The following is a 14025-nucleotide window of genomic DNA, read 5'->3' on the forward strand; positions in this document are numbered from 1 at the left end:
TAGTCATAAGATAATACTGCAATGGCATGCTTTTCATTATGTCTCTCTCCGTCTTGCTCTTCCTGTACACTTTGCGTTGTTTAGCTGTTTATGCACTTGCTCTTCATTTCCTCAACTCCAATCTGCCTTTCCCATTTCACAATATAAATGTAGATATCTCAGCTATGTGGCTGTCCTGAAGCCTAACAGTATGGTTTCCATGCACTAAAGGAACTAGGAATTAAGGGGAATTAATAAAAGATTCATATTAAGGAAACTCTACAGGTAACAAAATCTTTTATTTTGCCACTGTATTATTACCTTTGTGTATTTGTAGGAAACAGCCGATGTTCTTCTGCAGCAGTTTGTTATCTTGTTTATGACAATTTCCCTAAGAAAAGGAAAGAATACTGCATTAGGAAGACTGTATCCCTCTTATTAGCCCTCACTTTTCTTCACTGGATTTTCACCATCAATATAAAACATTTCACCAAGAAAGCTGCAAGCTATTACACAGTAACACTTGACCCTGAACCACTCTAACAAAATGAAGCTCATGACGATGTACATCTTCCTCCTTACCACAGCTTCAGGGTGACTTCTGAAACACCTCTAGCCTTTACATTTAAGGTAAACAAACAAACAAACTTGTCTGGAAAGCAGAGAATCAGCAGGACTTGCACTTACTCCTTGATGCTGTTGTATGGCTCCAGCTTGACACCATGAGAGATCAAATACTAACAATATTGTCACATTGTTTTATCCTCCTTAATTAGCAGTTGTATACAACAAAGACTAGCCCAATTCAATTGTGTATTCCAGTACTCTTTACATGGGCCTTCAGACAATAATTAATGGGGAATTAAAAACAAAAAAACACAGCAACTTGACAGTTGAGGCAGCCAACTGAACACCAGAACTTAAATCTCTAAAGTTTACTACTTCTCTCTCTCTGAGGAAACCACATCCTACCAATGAAACTTTGAAAGCCTCCCAATCATTTCTTACCTTCTCTCTTTTTTGTAGAACAGCAAAATTATTAAGCATGCAGTAAGAACCACCAGGAGGACACTCAGCACTGCCCCAACAGCCTGACTTCTCCTTGAAAGGCCTTTATGTACTTGGGCCTCCTGATCAGTCTGGTGCTCATTGCTTCCTGGATCATTGGTTGATCTAACAGCGTAAATTGGGAAGAAAAGGATGAGCAAGATTTATTGACCAGATGCATCAAACTGGATTAGAAACAGCAAATTCAAAGAAATTGAATATGCCACACCATCCTGCCAGGCCTATCTAACAGCTATAAAGACATTAATTTAGAAGATTTCATTTTAATTAAAATCACTGAAAAATACAATGTATTTATGTACTGTGCCTACATCCCGGTATGCTTTCTAACAGTGTACAAAACTGATTACAGTCAAGACTGAAGTGCACGATTAGGCACTCCAGAGCTTACACAGCAGCAGATATCCACACAAAGCTGCTATTTTAGAACCTAACCTGCACTTGAGCAACCTGCAAAAGCTACAGTAATTACTTACCTTCCAGATGACTATAACAGACCAAACCCCCTCAACAGCTATTTGCCTGGGTAAATCAGAATAAACAGTTTCTCTGTGCTTTCAAATCAGTAGCCAGGAAGTGAACAGTCCTATAGAGAAGTAGTCACCCCATTCTTTGCAGCGAGGCTGCCTACAGGTCAAGACTGCTGGTAAGCACCTAGATACAGTCACTCTGCTTTTAATACTGTCACCTCATGTCTCCTTTCTGGAACTGCAGAATAAGCTGATAATTAATTCCAGAAATACCTCATTGTTCCTCTAAGACCTGTAATGATTTTTACTCCAGCTTAAAGAAGTGGGCAGATGGCTTTTCAGTTTTCCAAGCAGTAAGGCAAAGAGGACAAAAAAACCTTACCCCAAAACTGGTTACTCCTCTCAGCAACATGAAACAGCATATTCTGTCAGCTACAGTAGATTTTACTGAGTGAAAACAACAATATTAATTCCACTGTGCCTCTCCATTTCCTGTGCAAACGGGCAGATTAGGTCCAGATCAACTTGGCAAGCTTTTATTTAGCGATCATGTGCCAAGAATTACGTAGGTGAACACCAGTTCCACTTCTCCATGCATCTACTACTTTTTTAGCTTCCCCCCCCCCCATCACTGTGATGAATATGTACAAAAAAGCCTTTAGCTAAGAAGTGCAGGCAAGAACAGAACTGCTTTCAGAAAATGGTTAACTACTCACATTAATGGACACACAGCCGATGTGTACCAGGTAAATAAATACTGGCAATCCGCTGTCTCATGAAGAAATTCAGGGATGCCTTCCTTTACTTGTAAACTGCAGTGGAAGAAAATAGTTGAAGACACAGACTTTGATTCATCTTTACCGCATCTGGAGTCTGATGAAAATATGACATCCAAGTCACCATCTACAATGAGAAGAAAATGTTATCATTTACTGCTTCCTTGAGAACAGTCTATTAAAACCAGATCTTGGAAGTTATGTATTTGTTCTCCAGTAACAGCTTATACTTCGCAGTATCTACAGGTGAGCCTACACTTTTACATAGCTGACCCTATCAGTTGCTATGGAACAGCAGACTAAGTTCTTTACGAGAAAAAAGTATCTAAATAAAGGAGATCACTGCTTATGCAGCACAAGCACAGACGAAAACAGGAGACCAAGTCTTCTATCTTGCACTGTTTCTTCCAGTTTTTTAACAAATGTCAAGCCCAAAACCTATTAAGGCCATGGTCACAACTAAGCTTACACAGTAAGAAAAAAAAGCAACCTAAATTCTGCTAGACAGACTCTGAATACCTTTACAGAAACGGATTAGCACAGATATCATGCAACAAAAACCATTTCTGATGAAGCAATTCATATGGAACATCAAGCAATTCTGGTTAATAAGCAAATACTTACCTTCAACATAATATCTAGCTTTTGTAGTAGAACCAATTCTCCGAAAGCGATGTTCATTAGTTTTAACCTGGCAGATATTTGCTCCAGAGCATTCTGGGATACTTGAGTTTCTTATACCAGAAAGTTGAATTTCATATACATATTTATCGCCATTTGTCCGAATGTCACCAGAAGCCATGTACAACCTGAGGAAACAGAGAGCAGGTCTACCCTTAAGTCTAAACTCATAAATTTAGGTTATTGTCAAGACATAAGACTGGCAACAGTGGTAGCTACTACACTGGTTGATTCCAGAGCAAGATGGAGTGACTGATTCTGCAACCAGAAAAGATGCAGGACTGAGGCTTCCTAACTGAAGATTAGAAATTAGGATTATATTTAACAAACATAATCTAATAAAGAACAAAAAAAAAGCACATTTTCTAGTTATACTGCCCTCACTGAGTACATGAACATGTACACACCTCCAAAGAATTAAGATAAACCAGAGACAAAAGCATGATTCAGCAGTTCATACACAAACTAGCCTACTGACCGTAAAACCTATACTGTGTGCTCTGTAGCTATGATAAATAGCATAGCTTAGCTGTCTTCTCTAGCAGGATAATTGGTTCTACCATAACCGTTACCAAAGTACTCTTTACAAATGTATCCTTTCACATTGCTGGTCAGAGTGAGAATGCTCCAAGACGCCCAACTATTTGTTTTAGGCATCTGCTCAAAGGCTGAGCTTGCCAAAATATGACTTGCCTTTAATCTCACATTACACCAAGTTTATAATTTTGTCCTGACTTCCTCTCCTCTTTCATTTTTGGAATTTGGTTTTTTTACTTACTTGTCATAAACATCCCCTAAAGAGAAGTTTTTTCCAGTTGCAGGATTAACAACTATTCCATTCACCACCTCCACCTCCTGCTGCTTCACAGCACAAGCCGCACGCGTGTCCCAAGCGATGTAGTAAGCACAGTTTTCTTCATCAATCCTACCAAATAACAGACACAACTGATGATTCCAGGAAATACTAACAAGTGCTTAGTATCTTGAGAAAGGGAAGACATATAGCTGCTAACTTATGTGTGGGAATATCCTGTCTAAGTATCATGCCAAGAGTAAACTAAAATAGTCAAGTAGCGCTCAAAACCCCTCCTTGAATAATTGCACTGAATTTTTCAGTAGTCCAAGACCTAGAAGACCCAGCTGCAGCTGAATATCCCACTTCAAAAGTTCCAGAAGTCAAACAGCATATCAGAGGGCTTTATCAAAATATTTTAGCCAAACACATCACAGTGCTCTTGGCATGTTTAATGTGCTGCATATTATTTAACTAGAACAAGGAGCATAAGCTAGTCAGATTTTGCTGACTGGTTCTTTTACTGATACAGAGCATTTTGCTCAGTTTCCCAATTCTACAAACAATATGCAGTTAACCAAATCAGGACTAAGCTTTCTTAGTGTTTGTGATCATGCATATTTACCTCACTTTAGATAGCTTCTAATTAAGTAATATATATTGAGGCAACAATAAGCTATATTTTATTAGCTCAATAATATATCTACAGTAAGTGTTCTTTACTAAAGAGATTCTAAGCAAAGCTAAGAATGGTTGTACTACAACTGACATTGAAAACAACAGCATTCCTTCCACTCTCAGATCTAATCTGGAAGTAGAATGCTTAAATTTTTGCCCATTTTAAGAAAATAAAAATTAAGAAATTTTAATATAAATACAGAATACAATTGTTTTTGGAACTGAACAGGTGCAGAAACTCCAGAAGACTCATGTTTTATAAGCACAGACTGAGGATTATTTTAGGAACTGTCCAACAGAACAGTCTCTGTCCTGAGACAGTTTACTAGAGAGGTACAAACGAATAAACAACGAAGATCAGCTGTATGTTCTTACTCACCTCTGCAGCATGGGCATGCCAACTGTTTTTGCACACTTCAGTTCTATAATTGTTTTTACTTTCTGGTTTTTCCTGCATTCCTGCCCACTGGAATAACTAACATATACCGTATCACCTGGAAGAGAAAAATGATGTTCTGATGTCCTGATGTTCAGAGTAACAATTAACTTATTACAGCTTTAATGACAATGCTGTTTATTTACATCAATGTTTGTTCATGGCTTAAACGCCACTTTTAAGTTTGAGTAGTAGCCTTTACTGGTTTGTTTGGTTTGGGGGTTTTCTGGTTGGTTGGTTTGTTTTTAAACAAAAATTTCTCCAGTAAAGATGTTTCAAAATAAAGGCTTCACCATAATTTAGGAACCACTACAATTAGGTTATAAGATTTAACTATCTCCAGCTCTCTATGGGAACAAAATTAACTTTACCTGTCACATCCAGTTTCTGTGTATGAACAAGTCCAAGCACTTGAACATCTCCGTTGTTGCTTTTCCTGCAAATACTGGCTCTCTCAGGGCAGCCTGTGGGTCCCTCATGTACCCTCTGACAGAGGTTCACGTAGTACCTATAGACAACATGGTAAATAAGGCTTCTTTAAAATTAATGTAAACTGAAAAAGTGAGATGCAAACTTTAGAATCCTCACAGGAAGCTAGCCAAGTCAAAAGAAATTAAATACTCAAATTAGCTGACAGAATAAAGCAGGTACTAAAGTTTAGCAGATTAATTCCACCATTTTCAAGTAAAAGACTCTGTGCAATAAAATGATAAAAATTATCATTTACCAGATTAGTTCACTAGTTAATTTTGACCTACATCAAAACTAGGAACTGAGTCAAGAAATGCTCCAAATTTTTTTCAGTTATGAAGGTTATAGTACTATCCTAAATTCAGCACTTCTTCAGAGTTATAACAGTCAAATTTTAATAAAGCAGAGGAACCAGTAACAAGGTGGTGAATGGAACAGTTTTGTTACTCCACCGTTTATCATATGTTTAGAATTAAATGCTCTTATCCTTGCCAGTTTATTTCTATTGGATAACTGGAGCAGGTACACTGGAGAGGCTGATAAATTCCTGTCATTCCATATTTTCTTTTCAGTTGATACTTACAGGACTCGGGTTGGAGGGGGAAGCCTTACATAAAAGTTTACAACACAGTACACATTTGAGTCAAAAGACAGCAACTAAGTCATTAAGACTTGATTAAGAATCAAAAAAAAAAATTGCATTGAAACTACAAAATGACCGCATTAAGATAGCAGTTTGAACAGAAAGCCTTTAAAAAGCTTACAGTTTAGATTTATTCATCCTTGGAAAATGGTTACCAATAGAGGGAATGGGTGAGGATGAAGACTGTAATAATTCAACCACTCCAGATAATTTTTTGTCTGTATTCAGTGTTATTTTTGTCTGCATTCAGTGTTAAGCACTGACAGTTTTAAGATACTGCTAGCAAATTTAAACAGACTCTGAACAGGGACCAGACAGAAGTACTATGCCACGATACAATTTCAGCTGCACTGATTAGCAAGCTGCTCATTACTCACGAGTTCCCGTTGTGGAAAAAGATCCATGATCCTGTCAGGGAGGAGAGCATTCTCAAGTCATAAGTTCTATGTTTTTCGACAAACTTGCATTCCATCTTCTTGGGAGGACAAACAGCCTGAGTCCTCCATTCAAATGTGACAGCACAGCCAAGTGTCTCACTGAGGATGCGTGGTCTCCCAACACCAGCATTTTCATCACATGTGAAGATAATAGTAGATTCCCTTCTTGCAGTTCCTGCAAAGGGGGAAGGGTTGGAAAAAAAGATGAACAAATGTTTTGCAAGAGACTTTCAGGCATGAATTGATTTTAGTGCAGCAATTTAACAGTATCAACAACAGTTTTAAACAGGTATTGTTTCAGACAGTGAAAAGGCACAAGTGCTTTACCTAGCAATTTAATTCCCTAGGTTAGCATTTACGCTTTTTAGAAGGTAGCGTTCCTTCCAAAATGACTGATCTGTGGTAAAGCAGAGTCATGACTTGGAAACTCATTATCTAAAGGCATGAACTTTTCAAAAGTATTCTGCTCATGGACTTCAATAAAGTCAGGTTTATCCCATACATTCATTGTTCGGCCCACTCCCATCCCTTTACTTCCATTGTGTTGAAGCAGGGGTCTTTTGTCCACCCTGATAATGGCTAACCCCCTGTGTTAGCTCAGATCCTTGCACATGAAGTATAAGACATTCTTACCATTACCACAAAACCCCCACTTTCCATCTCTCTGGTAGTTTTCAGTTGTAGCACACCACGGCCTATTCTTTTCTTCTGTAATACACTTCTCATAGGTCTTCCCTTTGTACTTGAAGGGGAACACACAAAGCTCTCCCTTTTCAGTCACTGTGAAGAAAGGTATATCCTCTTAACATGCAATAGAATAGCAGGCATATTGATATTCAGAACTATATCCAAAGCCTGTACTTCTATACTAAAGACAAGTCATAGACAGACAAAAGATATACTAAAACACTGAGTCTAAACCCAGTTAGAAAATCAGAGTATCGTGTAAAATAAACTATGGTAATCCTTACAGAAAAGCTGCACTCTCCTAGTTGACACGTTATGTTAAATCACATGTACCACACTAAGCTATAACAAAACTACATGTTTCTATTAATATATGCAAAATCCATGTGGATTCCTACCTATCACAACAAACCCTCATGTTTTAATGGTAAAAAAAGTTTTTATATAAAGAATGTGCCTGCTTCAATCTCACCTGGAGGGCACCGATCACCCCCAGTATACCGCAAGACGACTGTTTCATCCTGGTGGCTATAGTCCATTTTCATTTCCTTCACGTTTCCAAAGGATGATGTACCACTTTCAGACGTCAGACACACTGCCCCATCTTTACATTTTCCTTGGGGCAAGTCTGCTGCCTTACTGCACACACCAACGTGGTAACTGTTGGATCCAGAAAATACCTGTGTGGACATCCAGAAGCATCACAAACAAGGCTGTCTTAGAGCCTACAGTCAATATTTACAAAGAAACAGCCAAATGCTTTATAAACCAAGTCTCATGCAGTACTTGCATAATGCAGAAGAAAAAGATGACAGCTAATTTTGCAAGTCTGGACTTTCTTAGTATAGCAGAACTGCAGATAAAGTGCACCCTCAGACCAAGGATATAGTCTGTTCAGCAGACTTGTTTTCATACTCAGGATTCTGCCACAGGTGAAAATTTCTCCTTCCTTTCTCCATAAGTATACCCATGATTTTCCCTCTCAAAAACATTAAAACCCTAATGTTATTCCTCAAATATTATTCCCTCTGTCAGAGGCCAAACAAATATCAGCACTGACTACAGCTATAGCACATGCTTCAGTCTCCTCTTGCACTCCAGGATGCTTAATAAAAAAAAACACTGCTCAGATTTAAAACATTGACAGCAATGGTCAATTAAGGGAGGAAGAATGGGGGGTGGGAAGAGAAGGGGGAGTAAAATCACATCACCAGAAGGGATTACCTCAAAGGAGCTTCCAGAAAGGCTGGTTAGGTTAAAAGTATAGTGTAGCTGTTCATCAGTCACAGAGCAGCCTAAAGTTTTCACTTTATCAGGACACACAACTGGAGTTTCCCACTCAAACACAAAACTGCAGTCAAGTTTCCTCATCATCTTTGGCTTGCCCTGTTATCAAAGAACACAGCAAGATATATTAGGTTTAAATTTTGGAGAGTTTGTTGTTCTTTCTGCATCCCCTTGCCCTGCAACAGTTAGCCTCAGTTATTGCCAAGGCTAGACTTCACTGACTGTAGGACAAACACCATGCCTTCGTATTACAACCTGGAGCAAAAAAGCTACAAGTGAAGTACATTCTACCTACTTCCAGAAAACAATCAAAGCAGTAACTGAAGTACACAAGCTTGCTTATTAATTAACATCAAGATTTTGATTGCTCAACTTAGTTGCAAGCAGCAACAAAGTGCAGGAGCACTGTGTTTCTCCATAGCAGAGAACATTAAGCAAGTTCACTGAGCTGAGGTTTAGAAAGAAATGCCATTTCCTTTGTCACATTTTAAATAAAAATGAGTATGGACTGTATAATAATCAGAGCTGCCTTCAGTTTTAGCTCATGCCCCGTGTTGATGGAAAGAGGTTCCACTGAGTATCTTCAATGAGCTCCAGTTTGTCAAACACCATATGTAACTGCTTCTCTACAGTCTGTTACAGCATTCAGAAAATTCAAGAAGTGTTAGATTCACACCACCATTCAACCTCAATTTAGTATTCAAGTGTCAACACAAAAAAAAAAACATAAGTATCTAAATGCAAATTTTTATAGCTGCATACGATTATATAAAGGGTTACAACACAAGGAAAATATTTCACAGTAACAGCTTTACAAACAGTTACACAGGGTCTTGTGTTAGCTTGTGGTATAAGTACAAGCTTTTGGACCTAGACAAGGTGCAATACAGCATTAGTTTAATGCCAGCAATAAGTTACTGCTACATTACTTCAGTGGAATCTGATCCTTGAAACCATCAGAATTAGCTACTGTCAAGCCTAGAGTTCACACCCTCTATGAAATTTTGCCAGGTTAACAAGACAAATACTAAGTGTTTAAGTATGAAAAATACATATACTAACTATATTCCTTGTTGAAACAAGCCTATGCGTACATGCTAGAAATAAATCCTTGATTTAAACAAAGCTAACACTGGTTACTACCCAATTCCCATTGCATTCCAGTATCAAAATTATTTTAAAAGATGTCTTACCAGACTAGTTCCTTGGCTGCAGTGAAATACAATAAGAGAAGTATAGTTCAATTTGTTGTTTATCTGACAAGGAGTAGTGCTGTTGTAAGTGATGTAAACTTCATTTACTGCCTCGTTTAACTTGGGAGGTTCAACAACACGACCAATATCCTACACAAGCAAAAATACGGATTCAGAGACATACAGGACACACATTGATTTCAGATCAGCTCAGAGATTCAGGTCAATTCAGATTCATCTGTTTGGTTTCCATGAGAGCACAACTGTTGCATTTTTGAAAACTGCATTCTATACTCAAAAAGAACAGTTGTTACAATTCAATCCTAATAAAACACAAGTTGAGCAGCTCAAAATACTCTTTGATTAAGCTTGACAAAAGCCAAGGAGGTTCTGCATCTTACAGGTAGATCCTTCTTTAAATCATTGTGCCAAAACACCACCACATGACTTAAAAACAGCATAGTTTAACAACAGAGTAAGGTCCCTAGATCAATGTAGAAGTTCCTGGAAAACAATCCCAACTTTTTATATGCACCTTCTACAGGTCACAAACAAGATTTCAAAACTTAAGAGCCTCCATCTCTCAAGGTAATAACACAGGCAAGTTAACCAATATTCTGTCACAGGCTTGCTCTTCACGCAGCTATCAAGTGTTCACATGTAAGTACTAAACACATTCTGGAGCATGCTAGGGCATATCCTGCTTCATGCTGCAACAGGCTATTAGAGGATCAAGCATGCCATTTCTGTGCCAAAAACCAACAGATTAAGATGCACTCTGCTTCCCAGTCTCTGTATACGGCACACAACACTAAATAAAAATCTCTAGTAAATTTTTCATATTTGTCACTGTATGGAATCTCCGGACACCCAAAATATCACTGCTTTTCAGGACAGGAAAATACTTCTTCCTAGGGAAAAGTGATGAAAGGGAATCTTGCAGGATAGATTTTAATTTTGCATTCTATTTCTTTAACCTGTTGCCAGGCTTCTGGTTCAAATCAGGTCTCCAGGCAAGGATCACAGAACCATAGAACAGTTAGGGTTGGAAAGGATACTGTTTTAAACTAGCAGGAAAATGCACCTTTCAGTGATTCTGGACACCATACTTACTATTGGTGATTCATTAACAGGAACCATGCAAACAGCTGCTCCAGGTGGACAACTGACATCTTTGATAGGATTAAGAGGCTCACAAATGTTGATGTAGAAGTCTGGAGAAGCATCAGTTGTATCATCTTCATCCACAAATGCCTCATAATACCCAGTGCGATGGATCAGAGGAGACAGGTCAATAATGGAACTACCATTCAATACTGAGCACTTCACCTACAAGAAAGTGTATTTTTTTCCCTTACTCTTTTATTACTTGCTTTGATTTATTGACAAACATCCTGTGTTTCACAGGGCCAGAAGTTTGGCTGCATTTAAAAGCTTCAAATTTGATTTAAGTAAAACAGCATTTGTTACAATTGTTTGTCTACAGATACTAAGCACCTACAAGTTGCATATGAAAATCCTCAAACATTCTTATAGGATTGAATCCATATCGGAAGAATATTAAGACGTAAAGTTCTGGCATGCATACTCCAGCATACATAGTCACTACATTCTCATCAGACTAGTACATCCTCCAGTTCTTTCCTTTCTCTCCCCATCTCCCACACGTTATTGGACCACCTCCAATAAACAGGCTTGATTATAACAATGTAAAGTTATTGTATTGCAAGCTGGCTTGAGCACTGCATTTCCTCAGAACCCATTTCATGCATTCTTGAAGTACATGAGTTTACTGACAGCCTACCTGGAATTCAGGAAGTCTATTCTTGTTTAGGTATTAGGTAAGAAGCAGCTAACAAAACTAGTGTTTAATTTCAAGACATAATCACCATTGCTACCTAGCTACCACCATGCTGAAGTAGCAAAAGTCACTGTGGACACACCATGAAAAGTGATCACCAAACACAGTTAATAGGCTAGAAAACAATGTTTTTAGGCAGTGTGATTTGTATTGCAGCATGGTACATACTACTTAAGAGGAAACCAGAGCTATGTATAGCAGAACTTGTACAAAAGAGGGGACACAGAACAGTTCCTGTCAGGGAAAATAAAATGGAAAATGTTCCTCCTAAATGGAAGCAAGAGCTATGGTAGTATTGAGACTGCAATGAGGAGGAAAAACAACCCCATCCTCAACTTGACTTAAGCTCTGTTGGCCTGTTGTATTGAAGGATCTTAACCATCGATTCCCAAGAAGATGCCCTATGGCTTCCATTTGAGCTGTACAGAGAAGCAGATGAGTAGGTTCCACGGAGGAGTTATTCTGCAATGTTAAAGTTTCAACTTGGCTCACCATGTGGACCAGAATTTTCCAAGTATTGTTCATCCCTGGTGAACAAGACAGTAAGAAAAGTATTTGAGAACTTCTACATGAACTTAATTTCTGTACTACAGGAGAGACCTGTCCCTCAAGGAATTTCAAAGACATACTGCTATTAGTCCCACAGGTGCTTTCCATAGAAGTAATTTTTACCTCTTCCTCACAAGCCAAGGAGGTATGCCAAGAGAAGTAACTAGTGCATGTCTGCTCATCAAAAGACAGAAAAACAGGCCGGCTGTCATCTCCAACATCAGACTTGCATACAAAGCTTAAATAGCTTTTATGCTTCAGTTCAGGGTCTGCAGGGCAAGGATCTCCATTTTCATACACAAGCTTTACCACTTGATCTTCATAAGTTAAAGTTTTATTTAGTTTTCCAGCATTAATTGGTTTTGTTCCCCCAGTAATACAGACAGCTAAAGAATAAAAAAGAAAAATGAACAAACAAATCAAGTCTGATGTAACTGCTTTTCAAAAATGCGCCTTACAACATGAATAGCAGGAAACTCAGCATTTTAGCTTCACTTTAATTTCCTATGAGAAATGTTTTCAAACCATCTGGAGTTGCAATTAAACTGAGCTGAACTTCACTAAAACAAAGACCAAATATTGCCTTTAATGCTTCATTAAGCAGCAGAATGTACTGCATCTATACACATTTAAGTAACCACAGAGCAGAATGTTTGGTTACCACTTTTCGGAAAACAAAGAGATTAACACAAAATGTCAGCCAGATGATACACATTATTAAGATGCCACTTAAAAAAACAAATCAATCTAGTATTCCCTTTTAGCTACACAAAAATATTTTTGATTCACAAGCAATACCACTATTTTAGCATTTAAGATGCTTTAATATTATTTCATCAGTTTGCCAGAGGAGCTAACAATTCAGCCTGCTAGGAAGCAGCTTAAAATACAAGTTAACTTCTAATATTTTAGAAGCATCCAAAACAGAACAAAATGCTAGAAAAAAGCTTGGCAAGGGTTTGAAGTGCAGACCCAAAACAACAATAGGATCACCACAGAGCAATTTTTGTGTTCAGTTTACTCTAGCTGGAAGCTTGTAACTTTTTCCTTTCCACAACAGTCAAGAGGTGCAGTAGAAGCATCTACACTTCTGCACTCGTGTCCAGAAAAATACCCACCCATGCAGACTTAAAGGGATTGGACTGGAAGTGAGCCCATATGAGTTTAGGAATTTGCCAGGAATACATCATTTCTTAAAACAGCTTTAGGATCTTTTCCTAGCCAATTCAGCTTCACACTTCACACCTTCCCCACATGTAAAGTAAAACCTGCTTCTCATATTTTACTGTAACTTGAGCATACGTATTTCCTTTGGATATCCTATAATCAGCAACTACAGCATTAGAGGGGTTAGATGCTTACCAGCTCCATTAGCACATGAACTTTTAGCTGCAGCGCAAACATTCAACTCGATTTTTCTGTTGTATGAATCAGTGATGGTATAGCCAGACTCTCGCTTTAGAGATGTCAAATCAAAGAGGTGGCCTGTAGACAGATGAGGGAATAAATTTAATCTTATTTTTCTTTTTCCAGATACAAAAGAAAGCCATATCTTTGTATTAAAAGCTTTCAGTAACTTAATTTAGTAGGAAGGTCAACCAGCCTCTACATGCCTGCTAGCTTAAACAGGCAAACAGTTACTAATTCATATTCATAGAAGTAAAACTAGTTTCAGAACTATAGATTATTTATGTTCCAAGGGACACTGCGGTACCTTATACAAGATTTCTACCCACTAATAGGCTTGTCAGACACTATCCAGAGCATGTGCCGCACTGCCCTTTTCTAATGAAGTCCCTCAAGAATACAAGCGCAGTAGTGCTGCCTCCAGCAGTCTTCCACATACAAAATTCTGAGGCCTCCTCCTTACCTGTTGCAGGATTGGTTACCCTGCAGTCATTCTGCACATTGCTTTTAAGAGGACACGCAGCAGCAGTGAACCATAAGAAGGTATATTCACAATCTTCAATGGCCGTTATAAGTTCTGGCTTTGACTCCTGAACATGAAACAGTGGA

At 38.3% G+C, this 14025-nt stretch overlaps 1 protein-coding gene across 1 annotated transcript in view; it reads right to left on the minus strand.

Moving 5' to 3' along the window:
- Positions 1–14025, minus strand: part of IGF2R (insulin like growth factor 2 receptor) — a 54184-nt gene that overhangs the window by 1801 nt on the left and 38358 nt on the right. The window contains exons 32-47 of the mRNA XM_061471435.1: positions 13880–14006; positions 13372–13494; positions 12133–12395; positions 10713–10928; positions 9600–9749; positions 8344–8505; positions 7592–7799; positions 7066–7212; positions 6373–6607; positions 5253–5389; positions 4825–4939; positions 3753–3899; positions 2918–3102; positions 2234–2420; positions 988–1152; positions 301–370 (exon numbers count right to left, since the gene is read on the minus strand). Of these exons, the coding sequence (XP_061327419.1) occupies positions 301–370; positions 988–1152; positions 2234–2420; positions 2918–3102; positions 3753–3899; positions 4825–4939; positions 5253–5389; positions 6373–6607; positions 7066–7212; positions 7592–7799; positions 8344–8505; positions 9600–9749; positions 10713–10928; positions 12133–12395; positions 13372–13494; positions 13880–14006 (2637 nt within the window). The remainder of the gene's footprint in view (positions 1–300; positions 371–987; positions 1153–2233; positions 2421–2917; positions 3103–3752; positions 3900–4824; positions 4940–5252; positions 5390–6372; positions 6608–7065; positions 7213–7591; positions 7800–8343; positions 8506–9599; positions 9750–10712; positions 10929–12132; positions 12396–13371; positions 13495–13879; positions 14007–14025) is intronic.

Source organism: Pezoporus flaviventris, unplaced genomic scaffold (genome assembly GCF_033815535.1).
Source record: "Pezoporus flaviventris isolate CSIRO_AGI_PZ_B2104156 unplaced genomic scaffold, CSIRO_AGI_Pfla_v1 ptg000066l, whole genome shotgun sequence".
NCBI lineage: Eukaryota > Metazoa > Chordata > Aves > Psittaciformes > Psittacidae > Pezoporus > Pezoporus flaviventris.